Source organism: Carassius carassius, chromosome 3 (assembly GCF_963082965.1).
Source record: "Carassius carassius chromosome 3, fCarCar2.1, whole genome shotgun sequence".
Taxonomy (NCBI): domain Eukaryota; kingdom Metazoa; phylum Chordata; class Actinopteri; order Cypriniformes; family Cyprinidae; genus Carassius; species Carassius carassius.
In genome coordinates, this window is record NC_081757.1 from 13206176 (window position 1) to 13219185 (window position 13010).

The following is a 13010-nucleotide window of genomic DNA, read 5'->3' on the forward strand; positions in this document are numbered from 1 at the left end:
GACACAAGAATAGAAATGGAAATACCATACAGTAGATATGAAATAAAAGCTATAATTAAAAAACAAATAAATCAAATATGGCAACATCAGTGGGAAACAGGACGTAAAGGAAGACACGTGTATAAAATTCAGCCAAAAGTGGGGGAAAGTAGGTACTCGGGTGGAAGTAGAAGAGAGGAAAACATAATATCCAGACTAAGAATAGGACATACAGGACTTAATAAAACGATGCAATTAATATCCAAGCATCCGACAGGACGTTGTGAATGGTGTGGAGGAGATGAAACGGTAGAGCATGTAATTATGTATTGTGAGAAATATAAAGAAGAGAGAGAAAAGTTAATAGAAGTTCAGAGTAAAGAGATTGGTAATATCTTGAGATACTTACTAAACCCAGTACAGAGTAACAACAGAGAAGCATTGTTTAAATATTTAGAGAACACCGGTTTAATTAATAGGATTTGAGGAAAGGAAATTTTGTTTTTATTATTATAAATTTTTTTTTTAAACCAGAGGAGCTGAACACGCAGCGCTGGTTATAGCATATAAATGTACTAAGAGGGGAGAGAGAAGATGGGGAAAGGGGTTAGAGTCTCTGGATCGAGTGCACAGTAGGTGGCGGTAATGCGCGAAATTGGTGCGAATCGCCAAAAAAAGGGAAGAAGAAAATGTCGAGAGTAATAAGACGGACTGCAAACGGGAACTGGAAACTGAAACCGGAACGAGTAAACCGGAAGTGTTGTGCGAACGTGTCTGTGTTGATGTCAGAGTAAAAGTCACCATTTGGTGTTTATAAAGTTTAAGTTACTTTTTGAGTTAATAAATAGTATAGTGCGGAAAATACGGTAACCCCTTGACTTACCTCTTCTCCAGCGAGAATCTCCTCTCCTCCTAGAGACTCCAGAGTTCCTCCAGTGAGCTCATCATCCAAATCTTCCTCTCCAACGTCTTCTCTGAGGAGTGTGCAACCATTCAGCCGCCCTGGTCACCCCCATTCATTGTAAGAAGAATATATCGTCAATCTCTCCATTACCCAGATCCAACTCGCCAAAGGATTTACTCACCTGCATCTCTCCTACTGCCACGATCTTTATCCGTTTCAATAAACTCCTGCATTATACTAACCTTCTGTTATCGAGTCCATTTGTTACATTAATATAATTGATTACAGTTTTTCTGAATTGCTAAGACACATTTCTTAAAACCTGCTCTCCTTTTCTCTAAACTGAACACAAAACCCAATTTTCAAGCTACATTCACAAAACCCCTGACTCCTCTTGCAAAACCAAACATTTGACCCAAAACCATTTTAACTTTAATCAAAATCACTCACTACCATCAAAAACCACACAAAACCAGCTAATGTGCAAACACAAATTCGCAACCATTACACACTACATAAATGCAAAACACTGTGGGATGGCGGGAATAATTTTATTCTTGTACTCAGATTTAAACAGAAATAAAATAAAACTTAAAAAAAAAAAAAAAAAAAAAGCAGCAAAGAGAAACAAAAGTTATGCAAAGAAAAAAAAAAAAGACGTTTACAGCATTCTGCCTCAGGATCACGCCTCTCTGCTGGGTGAGGCCACAGGACTTCATCCATGTCACATGCTATGTTCCTCCTTGCAAGGCAACGGGGACAGAATGCTTTAGCATGCCGAATCCAGCCCTGGCAAGATTCCACGCTGATGTCGCCACATGCTCCAGTCATTGCTTGAATTAGGTTATCCTGTGTGTAAGGATTATGGTCATACACTTTCAATCTCTATGCGGAGAAAAACTCCTCGATAGGGGTTTAAGAAGGGAGAGTATGGTGGAAGAAAGACATTAATAAAATGCTGCTCATTTTGAAACCAGTCCTGTATTCTCGGACCACGGTGAAAGTTCACATTGTCCCAAATGACAACATACATGGGACGCTCCGCCTGCTCGCGCTCCCTCTGCTCGAGTGGAGCACCCCGTAGACCATCCAGGAATGTTAGCAGCAGTTCGGTGTTGTATGACCCAACAGTAACCTGACTGTTGAGAACCCCATAGCTGCTGATGGCATTACAGATGGTTACATTTCCACCACGCTGGCCAGGCAGTTCAATAATGGCACATTGACCTATCACGTTGCGACCTCTTCTCCTTTTGGCTAGATTGAATCCAGCTTCATCCATGAAAATCTATTCATGAGGCATAGCCATGAATGGGGAAGTCGTGGCCTAATGGTTAGAGAGTCGGACTCCCAATCGAAAGGTTGTGAGTTCGAGTCCCGGGCCGGCAGGAATTGTGGGTGGGGGGAGTGCATGTACAGTTCTCTCTCCACCTTCAATACCACGACTTAGGTGCCCTTGAGCAAGGCATCGAACCCCCAACTGCTCCCCGGGCGCCGCAGCATAAATGGCTGCCCACTGCTCCGGGTGTGTGCTCACAGTGTGTGTGTGTGTGTTCACTGCTCTGTGTGTGTGCACTTCGGATGGGTTAAATGCAGAGCACAAATTCTGAGTATGGGTCACCATACTTGGCTGAATGTCACTTCACTAGCCATTGAGTCAAGCTCAAAGATTCTCTGTACACAGTGAAAACTACATTTAGTTCCATAAATGACACAGTAAGATGTATAAATGTGCTGCTTCTCAAACTACGCAGTACTTTCTAGTACTGAGTTTACTTACTTGCACATATTGACATCGTAGCTCTTTCACTCTCTCTGTTTCGCTCAAATGGTACCCGATAAACTTGTTTCATCCTTATCTTGTTGCGTTGCAGGACACGATCAATTGTTGACAGACTCACACTATTTATTCCCTCGGAATGTACGTTGTCTTCTACAATCCGCTGCTGTATTTCATGCAGTCGAATTGCATTGTTCTGATGGACCATATCCACAATAAGTGTCTCCTGGTGTTGTGAGAACATGCGTGTCCTTCCACCCTCTTGAGGCCGTCTTTCAATTCTGTAAAAAGAACCCCATTTAGTTAGAAGTATACACACACACATTTTATTCAGTAAAGGTTTTCAAAACACAGTACCATGGAAAAGTTATGGGTCACTGTCCCCTTTCTGAGACAAGTATACTTTACCCGTTTTCTTCTCTGAAGGTCCGGATTATAGAGGCCACTGAGAACCTGCTTAGGTTTGGTTGCACACGTTGCCCTGCCTCCCTCATAGTCATGCCATGCACCAGGGCAGGGTTGCACCAGCCGTTCGGAAGTTCTTACTTAAACTGGAACGTAAAGTCCAAACTAGAGGCTTAGTAACTACTAGCTAGTTTATAACTAACTCTGTACTTTATTCGGTTGCACCATTTATTCTTAAGGCAGAACGTAGCTAGTAGGTCGTAAGCTCTCCGTAAAGTAATGCATTGTCGCATAGAATGACATCTATTTTTCTTAACCCAATCACAAGCCTTCTAATAGGTAAATAGGAAATAGTCTGAACAGCGCGTAATTTGAAACTCATTCTTGACTGGCCTAAACTGAAAGTTAAAAAAGACATTAAAGCACACGTTATCGAACTCAACTCAAAACATTACACTTTTAATTGAAAATATCTATCCCACACATGGAGGAGAAAAGAAACAGGAAGAAAAATTTCAGTCATGTAGAAATTCTTATTTTAATTGATGGATACAAAGAAAACAAAACAGTAAGAAAAAACGTAAGGCGACACACACTTGAAGGCTTGGGGAGAGAGCGCCGTTTCTGTTACGTAATACGTTACGTAAGTCGTAACTTAGTGTCCATTTACGTCAAAACTAGGCTAAGTTATAACTTACGCACAGCTGGTGCAACCGGCCCCAGAACATGATCTATGACAGTTGCTCGAATGTCATGTGAAATTATTGATCTGCTTGGTCTTTGTCCTCGCCCACCACCTCTGACACAGACTCCTCTTCCTCTTCCTCTTCCTCTCTCTTTCTCTTCCTCTTCCTCTTCCACCTCTTCCTCTGTTCTGCTCCATTGTTGGATCAACTCATGCCATTTGCATTTGACTAGGCTTAAATACTGTTTTCTAATTGTGTGCACTGATTGGACACATGTGTTTTCAATTTTGAGTGGTAGTGTGTAAAGGATGAGAACAGTGTATTAGTTGTGTTTAACTTCTGTAGCCTGTGTGCACAATTCTGGGTACAAGTGTATGACACTGCAAAGTTGTGTTCTGTGTTTGAGAATGTGTTTAGAGTTTTGGGAAATGGGCGATTCAGATTCGCAAATTGTGTCCTAAATAGATGAATAGTGTTTAAGATTTTGACAACAGTGTGATTGATTTGATAAAAGAGTTTTGGCAGTTGCCAGTTTAGTTTTTACAATGGGATTTAGTGTTTTAGCAATTCAGAAAAACTGTAAGAAAAAAGTTAGAAACTAAAAGTTTATACAGTAATTCGAACAAATAAATTTCAGGGCTAATCCTGAAATTGCAATCAGCAGTGTTTGAAAGGCACAAGGCTGAAATCTATTTTGTTTTGAATGTGTGGTTCACAGTTTTGACAGCAGTGTGTTAGCATTTGAACAGAGTGCTGTAAATCCACAGTGTTGTGCAGGTTGTGGTTAAAGTCATGGGATAAGTGTGTAGAGTTTTGAAAACTGTGTTCAAGCAATGAAAAACGAACTAGAGTTTGGTCCACATGAACTGCTGCTGTGCAGAATGTAGTTAGAGTTTTGCACATGTAACTCCAGTTGTGCCCACTGTCGTTTAGCAATCGAAAAAAACTGTAATATATATATATATACGCTTTTTTACAGCGTTGCCCATCATAACCCATCACGTGCGATTCTGCTGTGAACACAAGGTCATGCTCAATCAGTGGCGTTCAGATGTTACTGAAATCTCGTGAAGGGTATAACTACAGCCTGGAGATCTCCAAATAGGGGCGGAAACTCCAAAACGGGGTGGGAGCTCCAAAATAGGGCGTGGCTTCCTTCCATTGAGAGACAGGCGCACGCATGCACAATTTTTCCCCCAATCCACTTCAGTGCAAACTCCGCCCCACATCTGATTCTGAAGTTTTTATTGGTTGTGTCAGTTAAAGTGTTTCATAAACTATACAACAAAAAACGCTAACCCCTAAAGCTACCCCACACCTTACCTTAACCAGTGAAATTGGCTGAATAGCGGGATTGGTGCTGAATAATGTGGTAAAGTTGCAGTTCAGGAGATTAACAGTTAATAAGATTATGCGATATGAAACTCACCGCTCAATGGCACCTTTTTAGTTATACCCAGCATCACTACCCCCTCCTAGCCTGCGAATTTCGTGCCCCGGGACGGCCCTGCTGCTTCGAATAAAACGATAGAGTAAAATCTTTCCCCTCCGCTGGGACGGCTGCTGAGTGATTCCCGTTTACATCATAAAGCAGTTCAGACTTGGGTCCAAACACCACTGGCCACAAGCTTAGACCTCTGCTCTCATGGAGAATATTTATTTATATAGCATATTTTATTTTATATGAACTAGAAACAATGTTTAATGTTTAAGTGTAATAAAGTTTTATTTTGAAATGTAAGTCAGTAACAATTGGCTGACGTCACAGCCAATGGTGAAAGTCTTTGCGAAAGGAGACCCCGCCCCATTTTGTAGGTTCTGCCCAGGCAGCAAGGAAGTCGACCGGAAGTTGAAGTCGGCCGCGAGCTGCCATCTTGTAGCAGAACTTCACTTGCGTTAGCATCCCATTGACTTTGCATTCATTTTGGCGTCACTTTGACAGCGAATAACTTTACATCTGAGGCGTTTAAAGACTCCATTTGTCCATTATTTATTTCTAAAGATACACGCAATGTATAAACGGCTCCATTACTTTCTATGTTACATTATGGCCCCGTAGAAACAGTTTTTTGTAAAAATAGGCTAACGATTGCGTCATAACCACTCGACTCTCTGTCGCACAGTAGATAAATTACCGTACAGACAGGAGGAGAAGCTCGCAGGCAATTAACTTAATATGGCGTACTGGCGTTACATTTTAAAATACTATACAAAATAATTAATCAGAATACTTACCCTTGCTCACTCACGCCAAAGACCTCCCCGCTCAAGCTCGCCGTCTCTGCAAGATTAATAATGGCAGTTTGCACACACAGCCACTAGAAGATTTACATCTGTCAGACAGGTTGCTGACATCATCAAGCTTAGTTTGAGTCTGTGCGTCAGAAACGGAAGTGCTAAAAATTGCTAAAAATGGGCTTCACTTGTCTCAATTGAGTTCCAATGGGGTCGCTGTGTCCATATCTTTTACTGTCTATGGTTCTGCCCAATTTTGGAGTTCACGCCCCATTTTGGAGATCTCCGGTCTGCAGTTATACCCACTTGGAGATCTCGGAGCTTTGCTCTTCTGACTGAAATTCACGAATTCTCTCTCATCAGCCACAAAGTGCAGATGTATGAATTAACCTATGTAACAGATTCATTTATCAGACTGTATGGACAGCTTCAGTGATTATATGAGAATTTGGAATTTTGAGTACTTAAACTCTGTTTATAGACTTAAGTCAGCACATAAAGTTCTTTCATTTGAAAGTTCTTTGTTCACACTTTGCCTATGGGTAGATGTTTAATTCTTGTTTGCTTAATGATTGTTTGGTACATCAAATTAATGGTATTGAATAAGCTTTTGTCTCTAGCTCAAAATCAGTGCTTATTGTTAAATTTGTATTTTTATTTCTATTAAATGCATGCAGTAGCCTACAGCATCAACATCTATCGTTTTTAGTCTCTGTACTGTTTTATTCATGTATGTGTTTACTTCAATTCACAGAAGAATGTGGACCGGACAGACTGGATTTTTCCACGGCCTAATCGACTAGTGGAACGCGGACAATATAAAGTATCTGATTAAAAAAAAATTAAAAATCAGAAATCCCCTTTTCTGCACCTCACATTTGGCGGTTCTTAATTTTCCTTGTTCCTCTCCCGAGTAAGTATAAGTACCCCGAGTACCAATGAGCTTTATTCTCTGACTCACGCAGAAGTCAAAAGCCTCGACAGTGATCGCCAACTCAGAAGAGAGAAGCACAAGACAAGAAACAAACGTAAGCGTTCCTGTACCATTCAAAACATTATTTAGTGTATATATATATATATATATATATATAGCATATTAAGTAGCAATGCTTAGTAAGCCATTTTTAACAAACATTTAGCATCGATTTCAGCTTTGCAGTGTGGAGTATAATTGTGAAGAACGTTTCTCCTTTTGTTTGCAGACCATGGTTCTTACAAAAACTATTGTAGGGATCCTCTTCTGTCTTTCACTGAATTTATGGCTCTGTGAGGCTGCAAGTGTGATAATTTGTGAGTAATAAGTGTAATAATTTGTTTGGATTGAAAAAAATCTTTTTTTAAAACATTGAAAATTACTTTTTTATAACAATATATTACAATATATTTGATATAACTCTTAATGTCTCACATTGTAGTGGATCAACAAGAAGAACCATGTAGCAATCTTCAGGGCAGAACTAAATATGCTGCTCGAAGCTGCAAGGAACTGCATGAAAAGTATCAGGTTTATGATGGTACGCTTATTTTATGTTAATAATTTATCTTAAGCAACAGCTGTGTTTAAGTGACTCAGGAATGCTTTTGTTCATGCAGATGGGCTATACTATCTGAACTCATCAAGAGGAGTCCTTTATCAGACGTTCTGTGATATGACCACTGCGGGTGGTGGCTGGACGCTTGTGGCCAGTGTTCATGAAAACTACATGAGTGGAAAGTGTACTGTTGGTGATCGCTGGTCTAGTCAGCAGGGCAGTGACCCAAACCGGCCTGATGGTGATGGGACATGGGCAAACACAGTCACGTTCGGAACGGCAGAAGCCTCTACAAGTGATGACTATAAGGTATTTTTAATACATTTATGGTTTTACAACCCTAGTTAAATAGGAGTCAACATGAAGTACATAAAAAACTAGACAGACAATCAAAAGATGTTTATGTAGAATCAGAAATAAGAGTCTGTTTCTATTCTATCACAGAATCCTGGATACTATGACATTACAGCAAAAGATGTGTCTGTGTGGCATGTTCCTAATAACGCTGATTTGGAGCAGTGGTCACCTACCTCCCTCCTGCGATACCACACTGAAAATCACTTCTTAAATCTCTATGGAGGAAATCTTTTCAATTTATACAAGGTCAGATAAACTTGGATACCAGTTTTGATTTTGAAACATTCGTAAACGTATGTTAAATACAAAAATTCAGTGAAATTACAGAAATATTAAATTATTTCTTCATTTTACCAGAAATTCCCTGTGAGGTTTGGAATAGGGGCCTGCATCACTGATAATGGACCTGCTATTCCAATAGTGTATGATACTGGAAACATGGATTTCAACAAAAATCTGTATGGTCCCTATACAAGAAGTATGGCAATACCACCAGAACCAGTATTTGTAAAAAAAAAAAATATATATATATTTCAAATATTTTTACAAGTAGCTACAGTTTACAGTTACAGTCAAGAAATCGGTGCTTTAATTAGTGATGGTGTCCAATTTAAAAAGCATCATCATTGAGATTCAATTAATGTAATGAATGAAAGCCATGTAATGTTTCATATTCTCCAAATTTTTTTCCAGCAATATTTACGCCCGGATTCATCACATTCAGAGTCTTTAACACGGAAAGAGCAGCTTTGGCTCTTTGTTCAGGTGTTAAACCAACCGGCTGTAACATTGAACATGTGAGTTAAAAGAATATTCTATTATTTAAATCAATGTCAATGGACAGGATTTTTTACATGCTTTTAAACACATAATGCATTGATAGTAATACATTTACCATGGAAATAAATCCACTGCACCAGTGTCATTTGAAGAAGTGCACAGGCGTGTTTTGTTGTTAATGCACTCATATTGTTGCAGTTCTGTATTGGTGGAGGTGGACACTTTCCTGAGGGCGCCCCTAGACAGTGTGGGGACTTCGCGGGCTTCGACTGGGATGGATATGGTACTAATGCAGGATGGAGTGCTTCCAAAGAGATAACTGAAGCAGCTGTGCTGCTGTTTTATCGCTGACACCCTGATCAGTCTAAAATCGCCAGCTTCCTTCCCTTCTTTCCAAGATATTCCACGTTGATTAACACTTGTTTCATGCACATTTATTTGCTCAAATGTATCTCTTTAAAAAATATATACATCCTTTATATTGGATCTGTAATCTACAAATTATTTTGTGTATGGTGATTGTGACTGAAAGAACAACCTATCAGATTAGCCATTTATTAAACTTCTGTTAGATCATATATAACACATCTTCTTAATGTTCATGGGTTTATTTTAAAGCTATAAAAATACATTATATTCAAATAAATAATAATAAACAAATGTTTGCATGTCATTGCTCTTTTGATTTTGATTGCTTCCATTGTCCTCATTTGAAAATCGTTTTGGATAAAAGCATCCACTAAATGTATATAAAACCAATGATTTGTTAAAAAGTAAAAAAAAAAAAAACGTTACAACCCGAATTCCGGAAAAGTTGGGACGTTTTTTAAATTTTAATAAAATGAAAACTAAAGGAATTTCAAATCACATGAGCCAATATTTTATTCACAATAGAACATAGATAACGTAGCAAATGTTTAAATTGAGAAATTTTACACTTTTATCCACTTAATTAGCTCATTTAAAATTTAATGCCTACTACAGGTCTCAAAAAAGTTGGCACGGGGGCAACAAATGGCTAAAAAAGCAAGCAGTTTTGAAAAGATTCAGCTGGGAGAACATCTAGTGATTAATTAAGTTAATTGATATCAGGTCTGTAACATGATTAGCTAAAAAAGCTTTGTCTTAGAGAAGCAGAGTCTCTCAGAAGTAAAGATGGGCAGAGGCTCTCCAATCTGTGAAAGACTGCGTAAAAAAATTGTGGAAAACTTTAAAAACAATGTTCCTCAACGTCAAATTGCAAAGGCTTTGCAAATCTCATCATCTACAATGCATAACATCATCAAAAGATTCAGAGAAACTGGAGAAATCTCTGTGCGTAAGGGACAAGGCCGGAGACCTTTATTGGATGCCCGTGGTCTTCGGGCTCTCAGACGACACTGCATCACTCATCGGCATGATTGTGTCAATGACATTACTAAATGGGCCCAGGAATACTTTCAGAAACCACTGTCGGTAAACACAATCCGCCGTGCCATCAGCAGATGCCAACTAAAGCTCTATCATGCAAAAAGGAAGCCATATGTGAACATGGTCCAGAAGCGCCGTCGTGTCCTGTGGGCCAAGGCTCATTTAAAATGGACTATTTCAAAGTGGAATAGTGTTTTATGGTCAGACGAGTCCAAATTTGACATTCTTGTTGGAAATCACAGACGCCGTGTCCTCCGGGCTAAAGAGGAGGGAGACCTTCCAGCATGTTATCAGCGTTCAGTTCAAAAGCCAGCATCTCTGATGGTATGGGGGTGCATAAGTGCATACGGTATGGGCAGCTTGCATGTTTTTGAAGGCTCTGTGAATGCTGAAAGGTATATAAAGGTTTTAGAGCAACATATGCTTCCCTCCAAACAACGTCTATTTCAGGGAAGGCCTTGTTTATTTCAGCAGGACAATGCAAAACCACATACTGCAGCTATAACAACAGCATGGCTTCGTCGTAGAAGAGTCCGGGTGCTAACCTGGCCTGCCTGCAGTCCAGATCTTTCACCTATAGAGAACATTTGGCGCATCATTAAATAAAAATACGTCAAAGACAACCACGAACTCTTCAGCAGCTGGAAATCTATACAAGGCAAGAATGGGACCAAATTCCAACAGCAAAACTCCAGCAACTCATAGCCTCAATGCCCAGACGTCTTCAAACTGTTTTGAAAAGAAAAGGAGTTGCTACACCATGGTAAACATGCCCCATCCCAACTATTTTGAGACCTGTAGCAGAAATCAAAATTGAAATGAGCTCATTTTGTGCATAAAATTGTAAACTTTCTCAGTTTAAACATTTGCTATGTTATCTATGTTCTATTGTGAATAAAATATTGGCTCATGTGATTTGAAAGTTATTTAGTTTTCATTTTATTAAAATTTAAAAAACGTCCCAACTTTTCCGGAATTCGTGTTGTATTTAGATATTGATTTTATCATTTTGAATATGTATATTTCTATTCATACAATGTCTAAATACTCAATTCTGACTGGGTGGAAGGTGTGCATTTAAAATGCTGTGATGCTCAGGTAATAATCTATTGAGTGTTTTGACATGGAAATGGTGACATGCGATGTCAGACTTAACTAGCGCCTGATGACTTAAAGTATGAGCAGGAAATCACGTTCACCGAATCAAGACACGCATATAAATGCATGGCCCAGAGAACAATACCACAAGGCTGTACACTCTCACAAAGACAAGACAAACAACACATGAATATCAGGAGGATCCCGTCACCAAACTAAGAATAAGATCAATGATGGTGACAGGATCCTGGCACCAGGTCTCTTTCACTGCGTACCACAGCTTTAGGTCTACACTTGTTTTTTTACTTATCTGTAGTTAGCTAATAGTACCTACATATCTTAAATGTAGGGTGAATTTGTAATTTGGGGCACTTTTGCAATTGAAATTTACCTGAATTCACTCAAACACCTTTCTCTAAAAATAATTTGTACATTATCTGGACCCTGCAGTTGCAGACATTCTGTTGTTTGAATTTCAACAATGAGAACTTTTGTACACTAACTACATAATGCAGTATGGAAAATTTAATAGAAAATCAATACAGATTTTGCTCAAAAACACTCATTTGTAGAAGTTTTACCATTTACTGCACTGTAAGGGTGGTTTCCAGTGGTTCAGGCTGTAGGATTGCTGAATGACTAAAGAAACATTGTCAGCAAGATGGTAGAAAACTGTACATTTCTAGTCTATTACCACCCACTGCCACTTATACCAACGACGGAAATAAGCGCAGTTATAGCTAAATATGTGGGAGAGCATTGCTATTGTATTTCAATAGGAAGCACTTTAATGTTAACCTTGAATAAAGACTAGTTAGGACATAATTAATAATTGAAATGGTTTAATAATATTTTCCTATAGTTTCTCTTGAATTATACAGTTTTTCAGAATTGCTAAGACACATTTCTTGAAACCTGCTCTCCTTTTCTCTAAACGGAACACAAAACCCAATTTTCAAGCTACATTCACAAAACCTCTGACTCCTCTTGCAAAACCAAACATTTGACCCAAAACCATTTTAACTTTAATCAAAATCACTCACTACCGTCAAAAACCACACAAAACCACCTAATGTGCAAACACAACTTAGCAACCATTACACACTACATAAATGCAAAACACTGTGGGATAGCGGGAATAATTTTATTATTGTACTCCGATTTAAACGAAGAAATAAAAATCAAGCTTTTAAAAAAAAAACTGCAGCAAAAAAGAGAAACAAAAGTTATGTAAAGAAAAAAAAAAGAAAAAAAAAAAGTGTTTACAGCATTCATTCTGCCTCAGGATCATGCCTCTCCTGGGTGAGGCCACAGGACTTCATCCACGTCACATGCCATGTTCTCCCTTGCAAGGCAACGGGGACAGAATGCTTTAGCATGCCGAATCCAGCCCTGGCAAGATTCCACGCTGATGTCGCCACATGCTCCAGTCATTGCTTGAATTAGGTTCTCCTGTGTGTAAGGGTCATACACTTTCAATCTCTATGCGGAGAAAAACTCCTCAATAGGGTTTAAGAAGGGAGAGTGTGGTGGAAGAAAGACATTAATAAAATGCTGCTCATTTTGAAACCAGTCGCATAATCTCGGACCACAGTGAATGCTCACATTGTCCCAAATGACAACATACATGGGACGCTCCGCCTGCTCGCGCTCCCTCTGCTCGAGCGGAGTACCCCGTAGACCATCCAGGAATGTTAGCAGCAGTTCGGTGCTCTGTACACAGTGAAAACTACATTTAGTTCCATAAATGACACAGTAAGATGTATACATGTGCTGCTTCCCAAACTACACAGTACTTTCTAGTACTGAGTTTACTTGCACGTATTGACATCGTAGCTCTTTCA

At 39.2% G+C, this 13010-nt stretch overlaps 1 protein-coding gene across 1 annotated transcript; it reads left to right on the top strand.

Annotated features, from left to right (window-relative positions):
- The first annotated feature begins 6953 nt into the window (after nt 1–6953).
- On the top strand, nt 6954–9318 carry itln4 (intelectin 4). Its single transcript, XM_059522420.1, has 8 exons — nt 6954–7017; nt 7192–7279; nt 7405–7503; nt 7583–7830; nt 7966–8124; nt 8236–8356; nt 8572–8675; nt 8857–9318. The coding sequence occupies exons 2-8, from the start codon at nt 7195–7197 to the stop codon at nt 9007–9009; spliced, it is 969 nt and encodes a 322-aa protein (XP_059378403.1). The 5' UTR covers nt 6954–7017; nt 7192–7194; the 3' UTR covers nt 9010–9318.
- The last annotated feature ends 3692 nt before the right edge of the window (nt 9319–13010 follow it).

Coding starts and splice junctions, on each gene's coding strand:
- itln4 (XM_059522420.1), top strand. CDS start 7,195: ATGGTTCTTACAAAAACTATTGTAGGGATCCTCTTCTGTCTTTCACTG. Junction 7,831..7,965: donor CTACAAGTGATGACTATAAG/GTATTTTTAATA, acceptor ATTCTATCACAG/AATCCTGGATACTATGACAT. Junction 8,125..8,235: donor ATCTTTTCAATTTATACAAG/GTCAGATAAACT, acceptor TCATTTTACCAG/AAATTCCCTGTGAGGTTTGG.